Source organism: Artemia sp. Qi Xiang Cuo, chromosome 20, assembly GCF_049724085.1.
Source record: "Artemia sp. Qi Xiang Cuo chromosome 20, ASM4972408v1, whole genome shotgun sequence".
NCBI classification, from domain to species: Eukaryota; Metazoa; Arthropoda; class Branchiopoda; order Anostraca; family Artemiidae; genus Artemia; species Artemia sp. Qi Xiang Cuo.
Window position 1 is genome coordinate 3,627,200 of NC_142813.1, and position 18,166 is coordinate 3,645,365.

Sequence of the window (18,166 nt, forward strand, 5' to 3'; positions counted from 1 at the left end):
TTTTATTTCATAATTTGAACAAGAAGAAATGCCGTGAAATCGGGATAATTTCAGATTTCGAGGGGGGTCCTGTCATTCGTGCATCACTGGTTTAGCCAATACGATGAACCTTTTTAAGATTCAATAAGGAATCCGCAAATGACTTTTGGCGTACATGTGAGTATAGACTATCGGGGTATCCCCCCTCATTAGTAATCTGACAGGCCACGAAGAGAATTTCGATAGCTTAGGCAACAAAATGCTTCTTATTTGGAATTCAATAACCTCCATATTGTATTATCCTCTTATCCCCATCCTCGAAAGTTCTGGCTTTGTTCGAGAGTTATTCTGAAGTCCTCCATAGGTAGCGGGTTTTTCTTTTAGAAGTCGGTTTCTAAAATCTGTTGTTCAGCATTAAATGCTGAAAACAATTGAAAAAACTGATATGGAATCCCAGTCTGACATTCTACCCTTTATAAATTTATGTGTCTACCCTTTGGCAACAAGATCGACTGGTTTATCCTCATTTAAGACAAACATCAGTTTGTACAAAAACTGCTAAATGAAAATATATATATATATATATATATATATATATATATATATATATATATATATATATATATATATATATATATAAAAAAAAAAAAAAAAAAAAAAAAAAAAAAAATATATATATATATATATATATATATATATATATATATATATATATATATATATATATATATATATATATATATATATATATATATATATATATATATATATATATATATATATATATATATATATATATATATATATATATATATAAAAAAATATATATATATATATATATATATATATATATATATATATATATATATATATATATATATATATATATATATATATATATATATATATATATATATATATATATATATATATATATATATATATATATATATATATAGGCCTACGGAATAAATATATCTACGAAAAAATTCTAATTCGTTTTTCCTTTAAGGGTCTTCAAAGCCAAGACCGGCATCTGTTTCTATTTACGGATCTGTTGCTAGTAGCTAAAGCTCGATCTGATGGAACGTTCAAACTCAAAGAGAAAGTACGTTTGGCCGAGATGTGGCTCTCCGACAAGTGTATAGACGAAGTTACAGAGGTATCTCGATCAAAGGACTCGTCTTTTGTGATCGGCTGGCCAACCTGTAATGTCGTCTCGACTTTTGGGTAAGTCTTTGGAACGTTTAAGGGAGTTTGTTTATTAGTTACACAGTTAACTGGATTACAAAGGTACACGATCGAAGGGCTCCTCTTTTGTCATTGGCTGATTAAACTATAATTTTGTCTCTACCTTTTGGTAAGTCTTTGACTGTTTATTAGTTAAGGGGGCACAAAGTGTGTCATGTGTAGTGAAAAAAGACATAGGTTGGTTGAAGTGCGCCACGCGTAGTTTCGCTCCGGCATTTACATGGAGCAGTGAAAGGTTGACAATCACTCACCTCCGGCCCTGCTTTGACCCTGTCAATCATCTTTTGTACTGCTTTGATTGGGTTCCCGTATTTTCGGTCTGCGCAGGCACCTGCATCGAATTCATTTACAGGTAGGTTGACTGTTTCGGGGAGCATAAGAAAATTATCCAAAAAAAAAAGAAATCACTGAAAAATCTGAAATTGGAATGAGTGGACGGATTCAAAGCCCACCATCTGCTCGTGTGCCCCTATCCACGCTCATGAAGCGTGGATCGAAGTGGCACGCTTAACCAGGCTTATCCGAAGCGGCATAGAGAGTGCATATCAGAGATTTCTACAAAAAAGGAAGTATCTGTGAAGAGGCTTTCAAAACTTTATTCTCATCCATTTGCATGTTTTATCTTGTTGGTATAGTCATTATTTCAGTCGTAAGCTAATTTGCATGCCTCATTCGCCTCACTCACGAGTGAGCCTCAATCGTCGATTTAGAAGCTTCATTAGGCTTATGTTTTTGTATAAATTATTTTGAAGTCTAGAAGATCGTCTTTCAGATTGCTGCTTTCAGTCTTAGTCAATGCTTTCCCTCATAATATAAAAGTATGATATTAGTGTTGTATATCATTTCGGTCGTTCAAGAGGCATCTTAAACTACTTTAAAGTATGCATCCTGGATTTTTTTATTTGGGGGGGGGGAGGATACAATAAGAAAATTTCAAAAATCGCATCAAAAATGTGTTTGTTCATCTTGTTAGGTTTTTGCGAGTCGGCCAAAAATTTATATGAGGGGGGGGGTGTCAAACCCCGTATCCCCCTGGACATGGCTTTGACTACATTCACGATTCTCATGATTTTCCATGTCAATCCCGATATATTTCGTGAAAGGGCCCTATTTTTTTTTATTTCTTCTCTTTCTTTTTGGATTTAACGTTCGTTCGAATTTTCGACAGTCATCTTTCTATTGCTACACACAAAGGATCAAAGAACTTCTTTTTGATCAACGAAATTTCAAAAGTAGTTAGATCCAGACTTCTTTTGATTAATTCATCGTGCTTTAAGACCACGAGTCAACAGAAGAGACACACATTTTCTTTTTTATATTCCCGACTGTCTATTTGCCTACTCTTTTTTTCTTGACGTACCTACTAATTTGTCAAATTTTCCTAATTAACATCCGTCAAATTTGAGCATTCGTGTGGGATATTTGTTTTTAATCTCACTATGGGATCGCATTTACAGTCGACTCGATAATTTGGAACTCAAGGTAGCAGAGGAAAAGTTCAAATTGCCGAGACGTTCAAAATAACAAGAGTTCAAATAATCAGAAGGAACAAAGGAGAATTTCAATAAGTGCTTTATTTAATATGCATAACCTATGTATGGACATGGTCTACATATAAACTCTTTAAATTAACTTCTTAATCACTATTAAGTATGTTAAAACCATGTGAGCGAAAAAATGATTTTGCAAAGTAATATATGATTATTTTTTGGGAGGATGAAGCGACTTCCATCTTACATTGACCAATTCATTTACAATACTGATAAGAGCTGTAAATAAATTATAATTTTTTTCTCTTCTGACAGCGTAGGAATGTAAAGTGTTGATGTATTATCTCCTCCTGGTTAATGTGGCCAGAGTGGCCAGAGTAATGTGGCCAGGGTCTTTTTTTTAATCTTCCTCATCTTCATCTTGAATAGTCGGTCAAAGCACCGGTCATCGGTCACCTGCATCGGTCGAAGCACCATGGACAGCAATTTCGTCGTCGATGTGAACAAAATTTTCAAATGTAAACTCATCACAGTTTGATAGAAGTAACCACTCTGTGTCAAGGGGGATGCATCCTGATCCTGTTAAATCTCGTAACGGATAACCTTAGGGCCGTTCTTTTACTCTTCTTTGTGCTAAGATACATCTTTTGACAAAGAACGCTTAAAAGTGAAATCTTAGCACTAAGATCTTACATCTAATTGCGTTCTTTAACAAACGTCTGTCTTCATTCTACTCTGATCAGCGGTCTAAGAACCATGATGAGTATATCATCAAAGTTCTCATCATCGCTCTATATGGCAGAAAGATGGTGTCCTTCACACTTTTTGCTAACATCAGTGAGCTGTAAGATCTTAGAACAAAGATGAGTTAAAAGAACAGAAATCTTTGCAGAAAGATGTGAGATCTTAGATGTAAGGTCTTAGTGCAAAAGAACGGCCATCTTGTTGTGTTTTCTGTTTTCGTAGCAAACAAATTTTTTTGAAGCAGGGGTGATAGAACTGACATTTTTCCAGGCCTTATCATTCATAATTATAGAGACCAAAACTGCCATTTTCACATTCTCACTTAAGTTAGTGCTATCCAGCAGACTTTATATATATTTTACAGTGTTGCCAACCAAGATGTCCTTGTTCACAAATTCAAATTGTCGAGTTATTTCTTTTTCAATTTATCAATTGTTTTTCAAGGGACTGCGAAAGAAGTTCTAATTATCGAGAACTCCGAATCATCGAATGTCAGATTATCGAGAGTCGACTGTATTCTTTTCTTTCGTTAAAATAGTAAAAGGTGGGTACTTACACAGGATTTTGTGGGGGTGGGGAATCAAGGCCGTATCCTTGAGGGGGTCTGAGCCCATTCCCCCAAAAATGTTTGTCCGACTAGTAAAAGTGTAACAAAAATGAATATAAACAATTTTTTATCCGTTTTTTAACGTTAATCATTCTTTAACGTTGAACTTCGTTCTGTATCTTGGTAACGGTGAGAGATGAAAGTACGGAACGTTCCTGTTATGAAAATTGTAAACCAGAGAACAAAACAAACTTGATGGAAAGCAATAGCTAGCCTAATAGTTGTGTCCTGTTATTGTCTTTACTTGATTCAACTGATATGGAAGGAGGGGGAGGGGAAAATACGCTCAGGAAATTCTTTAAACAAACCTGGGTTACAGTTCTCGCCCCAGATGTTTATGCTCGATCGAACCTCTGGGAGAAAAGGGTTACATTCTTGTCAACCGCATCCATTTCTTGTCATTTTCGTTGATCTCAGTTAAATTTGGTAAGGATTAGCATCTAGGACTTTTGCTGTACCTTTAGAGGGTGCAAATGAATCCAATAAAAATTGTTACTAGTTTTGTTCCAAATTAGTTTTAGAGGTGTTCCGCAAAGCCTTAGGAGGTCTAGCCCTCATTGGCTTGAAACAGGCACGTACGGAGAAATTTCGTGGAGGGGGGGGGGCAAATCCTTCAATTCCCTTATTCTATGAGAAGTATCAGAAAATTATGGGAAAGTAAAAAAAATGTGATATTTCAGGGGGCAGATGCCCCCCTGCGTACGTGCCAGGTTTGAAAGTGCCCGTCCCAACCTTGTGCTGAAGCTTCTTTACGAAGATGGAGAGAATTGAGGAAGGAACTGCCATCAAATCTGATGTCAATCCGAATACCAACTTATCGAAGATGTCGAGATACCGAACAGAACTGTATCTTCTTAAGTTGTAAATACTTCCAATGAATCAACAAAAGCAATTTGCAGAAAAATAAACTTTGTTTTTACAGGGTTTCACTTCCAAATTGGATTTCTGTAATTAAAACAAACAGTTCATCATTAAATAGTTTTTGTTCTGTTTTTATTTTAGATAAGAAATGATTTAATAGAGATGATAAATGATTGAATTATTTTTTGTTTTTATTTCATATTTTATAGAATAAAATATATGTTTTGATTTTATATATAATAGTTTTCATTTTAGACAAGAAATGATACTTATTACGCTGGAAAAGAGAAATCTATGTATCACGACTTCACATGTTATTAACTTTTTATTTAAACTTCATATTTTATTTAACCTTTTATTTAAACTTCATTAACCTTTTATTTAAACTTCATATTTTATTTAACCTTTTATTTAAACTTCATTAACCTTTTATAACTTCAATATAATCTCTGAAATTCGTACTTTTTCTACGGTAACATTGCAAATTATTGCCGTTTACTACGTCCGGCTGTACTAGCTAGGATGTACCAAAAATAGTAAAAAGCGGCTACTTACGCAAGATTTCGTTTGGTGGGGGTGGGGCAATCAAGGCCGTATCCTCGAGGGTGTTTGAACCCCTTCCCCCAAAATGTTTGTCCGACTTTTAAAAATGTAACAAAAATGAATATAAACAAATTTTCTGATGCGTAAAAAAAAATTGTGACCCCCCCCCCCCCCGGAAAAAATGCTTTTGTAAAATCCCCCGCCGAAAAAAAAATCTTGGATACGGCCTTTGGGGGCAATAATAATATTTTTGGTAATTTTAATAAGATGTGCCCAGAAATTCGGAGAAACTTCGGATATCGGGGGGGGGGGGCACGAAGCCCTTCCTCGCGACGGTTACTGTTAGGAAGGATTCGGATGAAGGTAAATACCGGTAATTGTTAAAAGTTAACATAAAATGAAGATTAATTATAAAGGCAGCTTTAGTAATGAAATATTTGCGCTTTTTACGTCGCAAAAAAATTAAATACCAAAGAACGAACAAATAATATAGAATAATCTATTCGAACATTAACTTTACGTCACGGAAACGCACAACTTAAAAAGAACTATGTCAAAATAATAAAAGTAAATACAATTGCAAGAAAATTAGAAATTTGAACCTAAACCCCACGATCTTTGGATATCAAAGGATGGAAAGGATTGTGGCCATTGGGCATTATTTGTGCTTTCAGTAAACCCTAACTATATATGGAGGCCCTAGCAAACTTTGGCATCGGTTGGGCCTTAGCTCTTGAAAGTCGTATTCGTTCAGGTTTATGGGGTTTAGTAAGACAGGTACGGATATAGAGCAAAATCTTGGGAGGCCCCAATGTGACAAAGTTGCCAATAATTTACCAAATTGACAAATTTATTCTTAAAAAAAGAGTAAAAAAAACAAGGAATGAGGGCAAAAATCTTTGGGGGGGGGGGTACCTCGGCCATCCTAGATCCGCCACTGAAGTAAGGCAGCAAAAAGTTCTTTTCATAGTTGGAAAAGCGATGGGTTGTCCACTTTTCGGCCACCTGGGTTAAATCACAGAGCGCAACGTTTAAATCAACGGTTTAAATCACTGGTTTAAATCACAAGTATAGTACTGAGAGATCTAAATTCGCCCCGTTCGTGTCAATAGCCCGGTGCTGGGATGCTCACAAGGATTTTATTGATAAATTTTCTTCTATCCATTTAATAAAAAGGAATCTTAAATTTCTTTTAGTTCAGGTTTACTTTTAATTAAGTGTCTTTTTAATATGAGTAAGTTATTTGTTTGGATTGTTGTTCTAGGTGAATGTGGGCCTCTCTCGGCTATCTTTTAGTATGAATTTATATTTGATAATATTGACTATTTTTATATTTATATTTGGATCCTGGGCTAGCTGCTACTTTCATATTATTGTTGTATTATTGTATCTTTGCCGTCGTAATTATCTTTGTATTGTAGCGTAATTTTTTATTGTATCTTTGTCTACGCCTAGAATTTCGACCTTGTCTCCCCATGGGCCTATGTCAATTATATACATTTATATGTTAATAATAAAATGATTGAATTTGAACTTGAACGTATCCCGCAGAATTTCGCCACACTTAGTGTAGTTCCACCACGCTTGGTACTTTCACCACACTTGACATGCGCCACCTGGTGTACGTAATTTCTAAATGTTAGAGACCCCTCAGAGAAAGTTTGGTGGATAGGAAAATTTTCCTGCGAATTAAGATTAGAATATTGAAAGCAACGGTAGCGACAATGTTCAAGTACGGCTTTGTATTGCGGGTGCTTCGAAAAGCTGAGGCAGATTAGTTAAATATTTTCTAGAGGGATTTTCTAGGGATGATCATAGATACCGTATATAAGAAATAAGTGGTATGTTAAATGCGATTCAATCCCTCTTTGCAAGACTATGATAAGGGGATAAGGTTAATCATGCTACTTCACGTTTTACGAATGAAGGATGTCAGATTGGCAAAGATTTTCTGAAATGCATCCGGAGCCAAACGAAAAAAAGGATTTTATTAGAAAGAATTTGAAGTCATAAATCCATTGGAGGGGGATCTGAGTTCCTTATTTAACTTAAAAAATCATAAACAAAAAACTACTTCAACACAATCTCCCCCATAAGGCTCCATGACCAGGAAAGAACAGGGGAGAGAAAAAAATACCAACACAGAAAATATAAACAAAAAAAAAAAAAAAATTCAGTCGGCAACCTTAATCATCCCGAAATTGGCAAGCTAGGCAGGGGATAGCACATGATTTCACCAACTCAATCCAGAGACATCAACTCCAAGCAGGAGCGGATCCAGGATTTTTTTTAAGGGGGGGGGGCAAAATAGGTTGATCCGGAAAAAAAATTTAGGAGGGGAGGGGGCGCAAAAAAGGCTAATCCGATAAACTTGTGTTAGGAGCAAGTTTAATTAACGTAAACTTGAATTAATTAAGTAAATTACACTACTTTAGACTACGCTAGGGGGGGGGGGCTGACATAAGAATCGACCCTGGAAATACGTGTTTGAGCTTTCTAAGGATTCCAAGACTCCTGGAGACTTTCATTTTAATCAGGTCAATATGATGCTTGAAGGAAAGATTTTCGTCAAACAAGATGCCTAGGAATCGAACGTAACGATCCTTAGGTCTACTTAGAGAGCCTCTTGATACATATATATCATTTAAGTCAGGGCAAGCCTTTGACACTCAGGAGATAATGAGAAAACATGACTTACCGACATTTAAGGCAAGATAATTTACATCAAACCACTGGACAACTCTTTCAAAAAGGTCTATCATCTTTGAACGAAGATCAGAATTAATTCTGCCAGCTGTGCCAAGAGTCCTGTCATCAACAAAAGCAATAAGTGCATTCGGTAAGGACGAACTCCTGTCACAATTAATGACGGATGCTGGTTGACAAAGACGACAGCAAATGCTAGGTTTTAAATTTTGAACCATATTAATAAGGTCATTGACGTAGATTAAAAAAAGTATTGACCCAATGACACATCCTTGTGGAACACCAAACTCTATATATTTGATAATATTGACTATTTTTATATTTATATTTGGATCCTGGGCTAGCTGCTACTTTCATATTATTGTTGTATTATTGTATCTTTGCCGTCGTAATTATCTTTGTATTGTAGCGTAATTTTTTATTGTATCTTTGTCTACGCCTAGAATTTCGACCTTGTCTCCCCATGGGCCTATGTCAATTATATACATTTATATGTTAATAATAAAATGATTGAATTTGAACTTGAACGTATCCCGCAGAATTTCGCCACACTTAGTGTAGTTCCACCACGCTTGGTACTTTCACCACACTTGACATGCGCCACCTGGTGTACGTAATTTCTAAATGTTAGAGACCCCTCAGAGAAAGTTTGGTGGATAGGAAAATTTCCCTGCGAATTAAGATTAGAATATTGAAAGCAACGGTAGCGACAATGTTCAAGTACGGCTTTGTATTGCGGGTGCTTCGAAAAGCTGAGGCAGATTAGTTAAATATTTTCTAGAGGGATTTTCTAGGGATGATCATAGATACCGTATATAAGAAATAAGTGGTATGTTAAATGCGATTCAATCCCTCTTTGCAAGACTATGATAAGGGGATAAGGTTAATCATGCTACTTCACGTTTTACGAATGAAGGATGTCAGATTGGCAAAGATTTTCTGAAATGCATCCGGAGCCAAACGAAAAAAAAGGATTTTATTAGAAAGAATTTGAAGTCATAAATCCATTGGAGGGGGATCTGAGTTCCTTATTTAACTTAAAAAATCATAAACAAAAAACTACTTCAACACAATCTCCCCCATAAGGCTCCATGACCAGGAAAGAACAGGGGAGAGAAAAAAATACCAAGACAGAAAATATAAACAAAATAAAAAAAAAAAATTCAGTCGGCAACCTTAATCATCCCGAAATTGGCAAGCTAGGCAGGGGATAGCACATGATTTCACCAACTCAATCCAGAGACATCAACTCCAAGCAGGAGCGGATCCAGGATTTTTTTAAGGGGGGGGGGCAAAATAGGTTGATCCGGAAAAAAAATTTAGGAGGGGAGGGGGCGCAAAATAGGTTGATCCGATAAACTTGAGTTAGGAGCAAGTTTAATTAACGTAAACTTGAATTAATTAAGTAAATTACACTACTTTAGACTACGCTAGGGGGGGGCTGACATAAGAATCGACCCTGGAAATACGTGTTTGAGATTTCTAAGGATTCCAAGACTCCTGGAGACTTTCATTTTAATCAGGTCAATATGATGCTTGAAGGAAAGATTTTCGTCAAACAAGATGCCTAGGAATCGAACGTAACGATCCTTAGGTCTACTTAGAGAGCCTCTTGATACATATATTTCATTTAAGTCAGGGCAAGCCTTTGACACTCAGGAGAAAATGAGAAAATATGACTTCCCGACATTTAAGGCAAGATAATTTACATCAAGCCATTGGATAACTCTTTCAAAAAGGTCTTTCATCTTTGAACGAAGATCAGACTCAGTTCTACCAGCTGTGCCAAGAGTTCTGTCATCAACAAATGCAATAAGTGCATCCGGTAAGGACGAACTCCTGTCACAATTAATGACGGATGCTGGTTGACAAAGACGACAGCAAATGCTAGGTTTTAAATTTTGAACCATATTAATAAGGTCATTGACGTAGATTAAAAAAAGTATTGACCCAATGACACATCCTTGTGGAACACCAAACTCTATTCCAGAAGGGTTAGAAAAGTGCGGATCAACCGAGATGACTCGACCAGATAAGTATGATAGAAACCAAGAATAAGCTTTCCCTCTTATACCATTATGGGACAGTTTCCAAAGAAGAATCTCGTATGTTAATGAGTCGAAAGCTTTTCGTACATCGAGAAAAAGAGCAGCAGGTATCAGACGAGAATCAAGACCTGAATGTAAATAATTCAAGAGCGTTGCACATGCATGCTCAGTTCAGTGCTTCGCCATAAAACCAAACTGAAAATCCTGAAAAAAGTGCTTAGAATTAAGAAAGTCAAGAAGCCGAGAAAGCATAGCTTTTTCAAAAATTTACTAAACATTGATAAAAGAGATATGGGACGATAATTTGCAGGATCATACCTTGATCCACCTTTAACGCGAGCACGCTTTAAAGCACTTGAGAAGACACCATTTCAAACAGTTCGTGGTAACGAACTGTAAGTACGGAGTGACCCGGCTCAATGGTAACCGAAACTCTAAAAAACGGGATTTTGATACCAATAGATACATCAAAAGAATCAGATTTTAATTCTGATTTCAAATATATAAGTTTCATTGAGTTTAATCTTACCCATCAAAAGTTACGTGCCTGAGAAAATTTGGTTGATTTTCGAAAAAAGGAGGAAAAACCCCCTAAAAGTTATAGAACCTAGAAAAGTTATAATGAAAATCACATCATCAGATTCAGCGTCTCAGAGAATCCTTCTGTAGAGGTTTCAAGCTCCTATCTACAAGAATGTGGAATTTTGCATTTTTTGCCAGAAGAAAGATCACGAATGCGTGGTTATTTGTTTTTTTTTTTTTTGTTTTTTTTGTTGTTTTTTTTCCCAGGGGTGATTGTATCGACCCAGTGGTCCTAGAATATCGTGGGAGGGCTCATTGGAACGGAAATTAAAAATTCCAGTGCCCTTTTTAAGTGACCAAAAGAATGGAGGGCAACTAGGCCCCCTCCCACGCTCATTTTTTTCCCAAAGTCACCCGATCAAAATTTTGAGATAGCCATTTTGTCCAGCATGGTCGAAAATATGATAAAAATGTCTTTTAGGATGACTTGATCCCCCAAAGTCCCCAGGGGGAGGGCTGAAAGTTATGAACTTTACTCAATGTTAACATATCGTATTGGTTTTTGGGAAGTTTCCCGACTTTGTCCGAGGTGATTTGTTGGGGGAGGGGGGGGAAGGCGCGGGTCGGGGGCTATATGGAAGGATCTTTCCATGAAGGAAGTTTTCATGGGGGAAGGCACATTGCTATGAAGGGGGCGCCGGATTTCCCAGCATTATTAAAGAAAAAGGTCAGGAATTAAATAAAAAAAAACAAGTTTTTCAACTGATCAACTGATTGTGATTAAGAGGTCATTTTTAAAGAACTGGAAAAAAAATTCGAACTATAGTTTAAAGAGCAGGGTATTGAATAGGGGGCGAACCCCTAGTATACGTGTTAAAAATTTGTGAATATAGAAGTTCGTTACGTAAGTTAATTCTAAGTTACGTATATTTATTACTAATAAAAACGTTCGTAAATAAAATTAAACAAGTTTCGAGAAAGCCATTTAACCAAATATAATATGCAAATTTTGTTTTAATTATTCATGTACGGTGAGCCAAAATCAAAACCTGCATTAATTCAAAAACGTTCAAAAATTAAATAAAAAAACAAGTTTTTTTAACTGAAAGTAAGGAACGACGTTAAAACTTAAAACGAACAGAAATTATTCCGTATATGAAGGGGGCTGTCCCTCCTCAACGCCTCGCTCCTTACGCTAAAGTTTGACTTTCTCACAACTCTATTTTTTTAAACAATAAAAAAACTTTAGCGTAAAGAGCGAGGCGTTGAGGAGGGGACAGCCCCCTTCATATACGGAATAATTTCTGTTCGTTTTAAGTTTTGACGTCGTTCCTTACTTTCAGTTAAAAAAACTTGTTTTTTTTATTTAATTCAAAAGAAAGATTGATAAGTCTCGTGAGGGCAGAAACGATGTCAGGAAGATTGAACTTGACAACCTTAGTCGGAATACGGTCTGGGCCAGAAGATCATTGACATTGACAATTCTAATCATTGACATTGACAATTCTAATCATTGACATTTGACAATTATTGTCATTGATCATTGACGATTCTGGCTATTTCAGCTTCAGAGGCAAGTTCCAATGCCATTGATTTAGGACAAGATGGTCCAATGTAAGACCTAAAATCAGTTAGAGAAGAAGAAGTACTTACAGAAGAGGCTGTAGTTTCGCCGATATTAGCAAAATAGGAAGTAAACGCATCTTGAACTTTTAGCTCACCGTCTACATTTTCGCCTTCCATCACAATACTTGAAGGGGTAGAAGGAATCAGAGAAAATGGCCTGATAACAGAATTGATTACTTGCCATGTCTTCCTAATGTCTTTACCACACGCAGAGAATTTTTTATAATAAAATAACGATTTAGCCTTTCGGCTAAGTGAATTGTAAACTCTTCTATAAGCTTTGGAAAATTGAAGTCGAGAATCACGAGAAGATGGCTTAGAAGACCTGTAAGCCTTCCAAGCATTATTTTTCTTCCTCCAACTTTTAAGGAGTCCCGGAGTCGTCCAAGGATTCAAAGGGGTTGTTCTTTTCGATGTCGGATTCAACTGGCGCGCATCACATGTATCCAAGGCAACTTCTTTCAGAGAATCATAAAACGAATTAAACAAAGAATCTATATCAGATTCATTTTCAGAACTACTACACGAACGACCCGCCATCCGTGACCTAAGAAGATGCAAACCCTGATCATTAAATTTTAAAGAGGAAATACCAGCTCCTTTGCTCCTCCTAGGCAACCAATCGGAAAAATCATGCGTGGAAAAACCAGGAAAATGGCCTGAGATATCACTCATCAATATAGAATTCTGTACCAAGGTCAACGATGAAAAAATATTATCAAGCAAAGCAGCAGTAGTGTTAATAATGCGAGTTGGAATGAATGCAGAGGGTAATGTTCCACAAGCGAGCATCGTTGAAAGAAAATCCAAAGACGAGGATGACCTCCGGTCACACAAATTAAGGTTGAAGTCACCCATAACGGCAAGTTCAAATGAATGAAGTTAGATTGTTTCCAAAGCTTCATCAAGAATCTGAAGGAAGGAGCGAACAGACCCACTTGGGGACTGGTATTGTGTATATTACCAACGATCAAAGTTTTAGCTTGGGTTTTAATCTCAATAAATACGGATTCAAAAATTCCTTCTTCATTTCTTGACAGGTCACGTCTAACAGAGTACGGAAGATATCCCGAAACATAAACAACAAGGCTACCTCTAGCCATCCTTCTTCAATTAAAATATTCGGTACTGGTGCATTATGCGGGCACCGCGAAGAAGCCAAGTTTGGTTAATGCTAATGGAATAAAATAAGATGAATATATAACAGTTTAGAAACAAACTTGGGCTATATATTTGCACATAAGGGATGGGGTGGGGGTAAAGCATAGGATATATTAAATACGTAACATAACCTAGGTACCTTCCACCCTCCCCTAAACCCCCCAAAAACAACAGTTTAAATATTGTAAACGCGATAAGAAATCACGGCGCTGCAATCATTTATCTATAGCGATCTCTTGCAAATAGCCCGTTTGACGGGTTTCGTGACTGGCTTCCTTGATACAGTATATAGCGGTGGGCCCGCATAATGTACCAGTACCAAATATTCCATCTTGTACCCAGGGAGATGCAATAGAGATTCATGTTTTGAATCAAGGTAAGTCTCCAAAGACCAATAAAATCAGGCTTGGCCACTACGCACTATTTTTTATTTTTTTTTTCAACTCTTAACAATATCAAACAAATAACTAAAGAATGAACGAATAACACCAGTTACTCATCACCTCCAACTGACGCAGCGGGGGAGGGAACCACAGAGGCTGTGTAACTAGGTAAAAAGGGGGTTTGAATAGATCGGAGGGGGAGAAGAGTGTTGGTAGCCGTTTTGGCCTCCGGTGGGTAAATCCTCCCATGTCTCTCCTCTGGGCTTAAAAAAAAATTCTAGAAGCCTTAAAAAAGGACGATTTGAGAAGAAATAAAACAATACCAGGGCTGCTACTAGCCAAAAACCGCTGAGTAAAAACTTCCACCGAAAATTCCGGGATCAGGGAAAAGAGACCGTTGGAAATGTCTTTTCCATATCTACGTTTGAGTTTTAACTTTTCGAGGTTTTAAACGTTGCTTAAAAAATAAATTATGAAGGAAAGGTTTTTGATTTTTGGCAGCCACATAATCCAACATTTCCTAAGCATCCCAGGCTTTTGGCTATACGCGTAAAGTGACACTTTGGCAAGGCAAACTGTTTGTTATCCATGGTCACACCAATGATGGCTAATCGATAGTAACCTAATTTTAATCTTGATTAAATCTAGCAAACCTGCCAACAAAAATGAAATATTAATTTATTACTATTCCCTTCAGAATTGCTGATATAATCTCAGTGTTTTGACAAGTATAATAATCGTATCATCTTGTTGATTGGACAATTTTGTTACTGGCTAAACTGTATTTATCAAGGTTTGAATGATGACCATCAAGCTCCTGGACGTTGCCAACCTTGTAAACAAGATAGGGGGTCCGGGTAGGGGCTTTGCAATTACTTCGCAACTCGGATTCATGATTTATAAATAGCTTGTATACCCATGTGTCTATAATCCGACCTAGTTTAGTTTACACCATTCACTGGCGTGAATCCTCAGATATAAGAACGGAGGGAAGAATAAAACTATTTCCTGCTAAAATCTATAAGGTACCAATTGTGGAGGGGGGCAGTATTTGCCCCCTAGTTTTCAAAAATTACCTTTTTTGATAAAAAAGGTAACCCCCCCATGTTTTGATAAACGTGTTTTTGCATCCGTTAAAAATGAAAAAAAACTTGCCCCCCTCCCGCTGCGGTTTCGTGAATTGGCGCCTCTGAAAAAATTGGGTGCTATAATATTTGGAAGTGCCTATGTTACTATGCTAGAAAACCATAAGTGTTTCCGTGACGGTTTCCATAACTACGATATAAAAATTTCTTTTTCTCTATAATATTTCTATAAATTATTTCTTTGTCTATATAAATAACTTTGCAACGAAAAGTGTAAGTCTGAAGTAGGTAAATTAAATGTAACATTTCTTTTAAGCTGATGATTAGCTTAAAAGAAATAATTTCCCTGGAAGTTACTTCTCGTTTTGCTTAAGCAAGCTCCACACTTTTATGTCCAGTTTGTTGGCTAGTATCTCGCTGTAGTAACTATTAATACCTTTCTTATTTAGAAAACTTAATTAAAAAATTGCGCAAAGGATAATTTTTGATCAAATAAGAAAGTAAAACAGAATTATTTACCAACCAGCCTGTCAGGCGACAGTCCCCCTCCCCCACCTTCGACATTGCGAAAGCTTTTGACAGAGTATGGCACCGTGGCCTTCTAAAGAAACTCTATGTGTATGGTGTTCGTGGATGTCTGTTAAAAGTGACTGAGAGCTTTCTTTACGATCGTTCACTGTGGGTTGTTCTTGACGGGTTTATTTCCCGCGAATATCCAGTGAAAGCAGGGGTACCCCAGGGCCGTTTCTTGGGACCTACGCTCTTCCTTATCTACACAAACGACATGGGAGACAACATCGCAAACCTTCTGCATCACTTTTCCGACCATACCACGACACACACAGGCGTCCCAAAACACGAAGACCCAACATAAGCCTCCCTTTCCCTGCAGATGGATCTTTTTAAAACTGAGAAGTGGTATAATGCATGGATGATCAATTTCGATGCATCGAAAACAAAGGAGCTTCTAATTACCCAATCAAAGGTGCCACGTGAACACCCCAGTTTTATCTTCAAAAATGAAGCTATAAAGAGAGTCGACGAGCTGGGGATTCATTTCTCCACCGATCTCTCTTGGAACAACCACCTTGATTGGGTGAGAACCTCCTGCGCAAGAAAGCTGGGAGTTACTCTTCGCTGCAAAAACCTTCTTCCATCAAGCTCGATCATCCCACTCTACAAGTCTTGCATCAGACCCATAGCTGAATATGGATGCCCGCTATTCGCTGGTGCTCCGAAAATGCTGTTGGCACCACTTAAGAAGATCCAGAATAGGGCGGTCTGCGCCTCTACACAAGAATTGCTCCAGCCTCTAAATGAAAGGTTTGATGTAGCGTCGATGGCTGTTTTCTACAAGTACATGAATTCACCTCCCTCAGACGATCTCTCTTGAATTGTGCCCGCCTTTGTCCAGCCGACGAGGCAGACACGAAGGCACACAGCTCGGTCCAATTATCTAAAGAAGGATACGCCGAAAACCGATTACTTGAGGAACAGCTTCATCCGGCCTTGCACTTCTATCTGGAACGATATTCATGGGGATATTATCCCTGCAAATCCCTCTGTTGACACCTTCAAAAGAAGGTTCAATAGACATTAAAAACCTCGAGGCCATTGAACGAGGTAAATGAACAGCGGCATATCAGATACTTTGAAGTACCTGGCGCCGTGAATATTGGAATAAAAAAAAAAAAGTTGTTTAGCCCTTCCCCTAAATGTGAAATTACAAGCGATCTTACACATCCCTCTCCCCCCCCCAAAATCATGGAAATTTGAACTTCACCCCCCCCCCCAGGAGGCAATACTTAGCAAACTACGTATAAAATTTTTCACCTTTTAATGAAAGCCCTTTTTAACAACGTATGTAATCTCTTTAAACTGCATGACAATATTTGATTGCCCTGAGGCCTATAAAGAATTAAAAAAAAGTTTTCTTCAACTGAAAGTAAGGAGCAACATTAAAACTTAAAACGAACATAAATTATTGTGTATATAAAGGGGGTTGCCCCCTCCTCAACACCTCGCTCTTTACGCTAAAGTTTTTTAAGTACTTTTATAAAAAAAGCGTCTTCTTGTTCTAATTAAACGGCCCTTGTGTTTCAGGAGTTATTATTCAAGAATTGGGACAAATTTCAAACTTTATTAAATTCAAAATTAAATTAAATTCAAAATACTATGCGCAAACAATTTCCAAATTCCATAACTTAAAGACCCTTCCCCTGGGGCTGTGGGGGGTGGTCATGTTATACCCAAAGGCATAGTTATTGGACCTTTCAACTATGATGAGCAAAATGGCTATCTAAAAATTTTGATCGGAAGATTTTGGGAAAAATTGGCGGGGGGCCCTAGTTGCCCTCCAATTTTTTGTGTCACTTAAATAGGGCACTAGAACTTCTAATTTCTGTTTGAATGATCCCTCTCCCGATATTCTAGGACCACTGGGTGGGTCGATAGGATCACCCCTGAAGAAAAAAAACAAAACAAATACGCATCCGTGATCTTTTTTCTGGCCAAAAATACAAAATTCCACATTTTTGCAGACAAGAGCTTGAAACCTATACAGAAGGGTTCTCTGATACGTTGAATCTGATGGTGGGATTTTCATTGAGATCACTTGACTTTGCCCTGGAAAGGTAGTATGATGTTCAAAAATACCTACGTAATCATGTCATGTCATTGTTTTAAGATTAGAGATTGATTGGATCTAGTGGACACTTTCAATCATATAAAGTAAAAGGTTTTCACCAGGAGGCTGAGGTTACAGGCTTCGAACCCCTCCCCACTGAAATATTTCTCTGATTCGTAGTTGGTCTTAAAAATGCAGGTAAAAAACGTAACCAAAATGGATATAAACAAATTTTGTATGTTTTTTGATGTTTTTGTTTACCCCCCCCCCCCCGAAAAAAAATCTTTGAGTAACTGCTTCCTCCTCCCAGAAGAGTTATTTATATATACTTCTGCAGAATTTTGCAACCTATTGGCTTAACATTTCACCATAAACAAGAAACTGGGGTGTGAAATTGGTCAACATTTTCTTTTTAACTTTTTTTTAACGTCTCATTACATTAGTCTTTGTATAGTTTGCCCGGCCAAGCGAACTTTTATGTACCTTCTGCTGAGTTTTATAACCCATTGGCTAGACAGTTAGTTACCTTGTAAA

The 18,166-nt window shown here is 37.1% G+C and overlaps 1 protein-coding gene across 1 annotated transcript in view; it reads left to right on the plus strand.

Annotated features, from left to right (window-relative positions):
- The window catches only part of LOC148939778 (uncharacterized), a 402,528-nt gene that overhangs the window by 307,594 nt on the left and 76,768 nt on the right, over positions 1–18,166 (plus strand). The window contains exon 10 of the mRNA XM_089106449.1: positions 992–1,209. Within this exon, the coding sequence (XP_088962575.1) occupies positions 992–1,209 (218 nt within the window). The remainder of the gene's footprint in view (positions 1–991; positions 1,210–18,166) is intronic.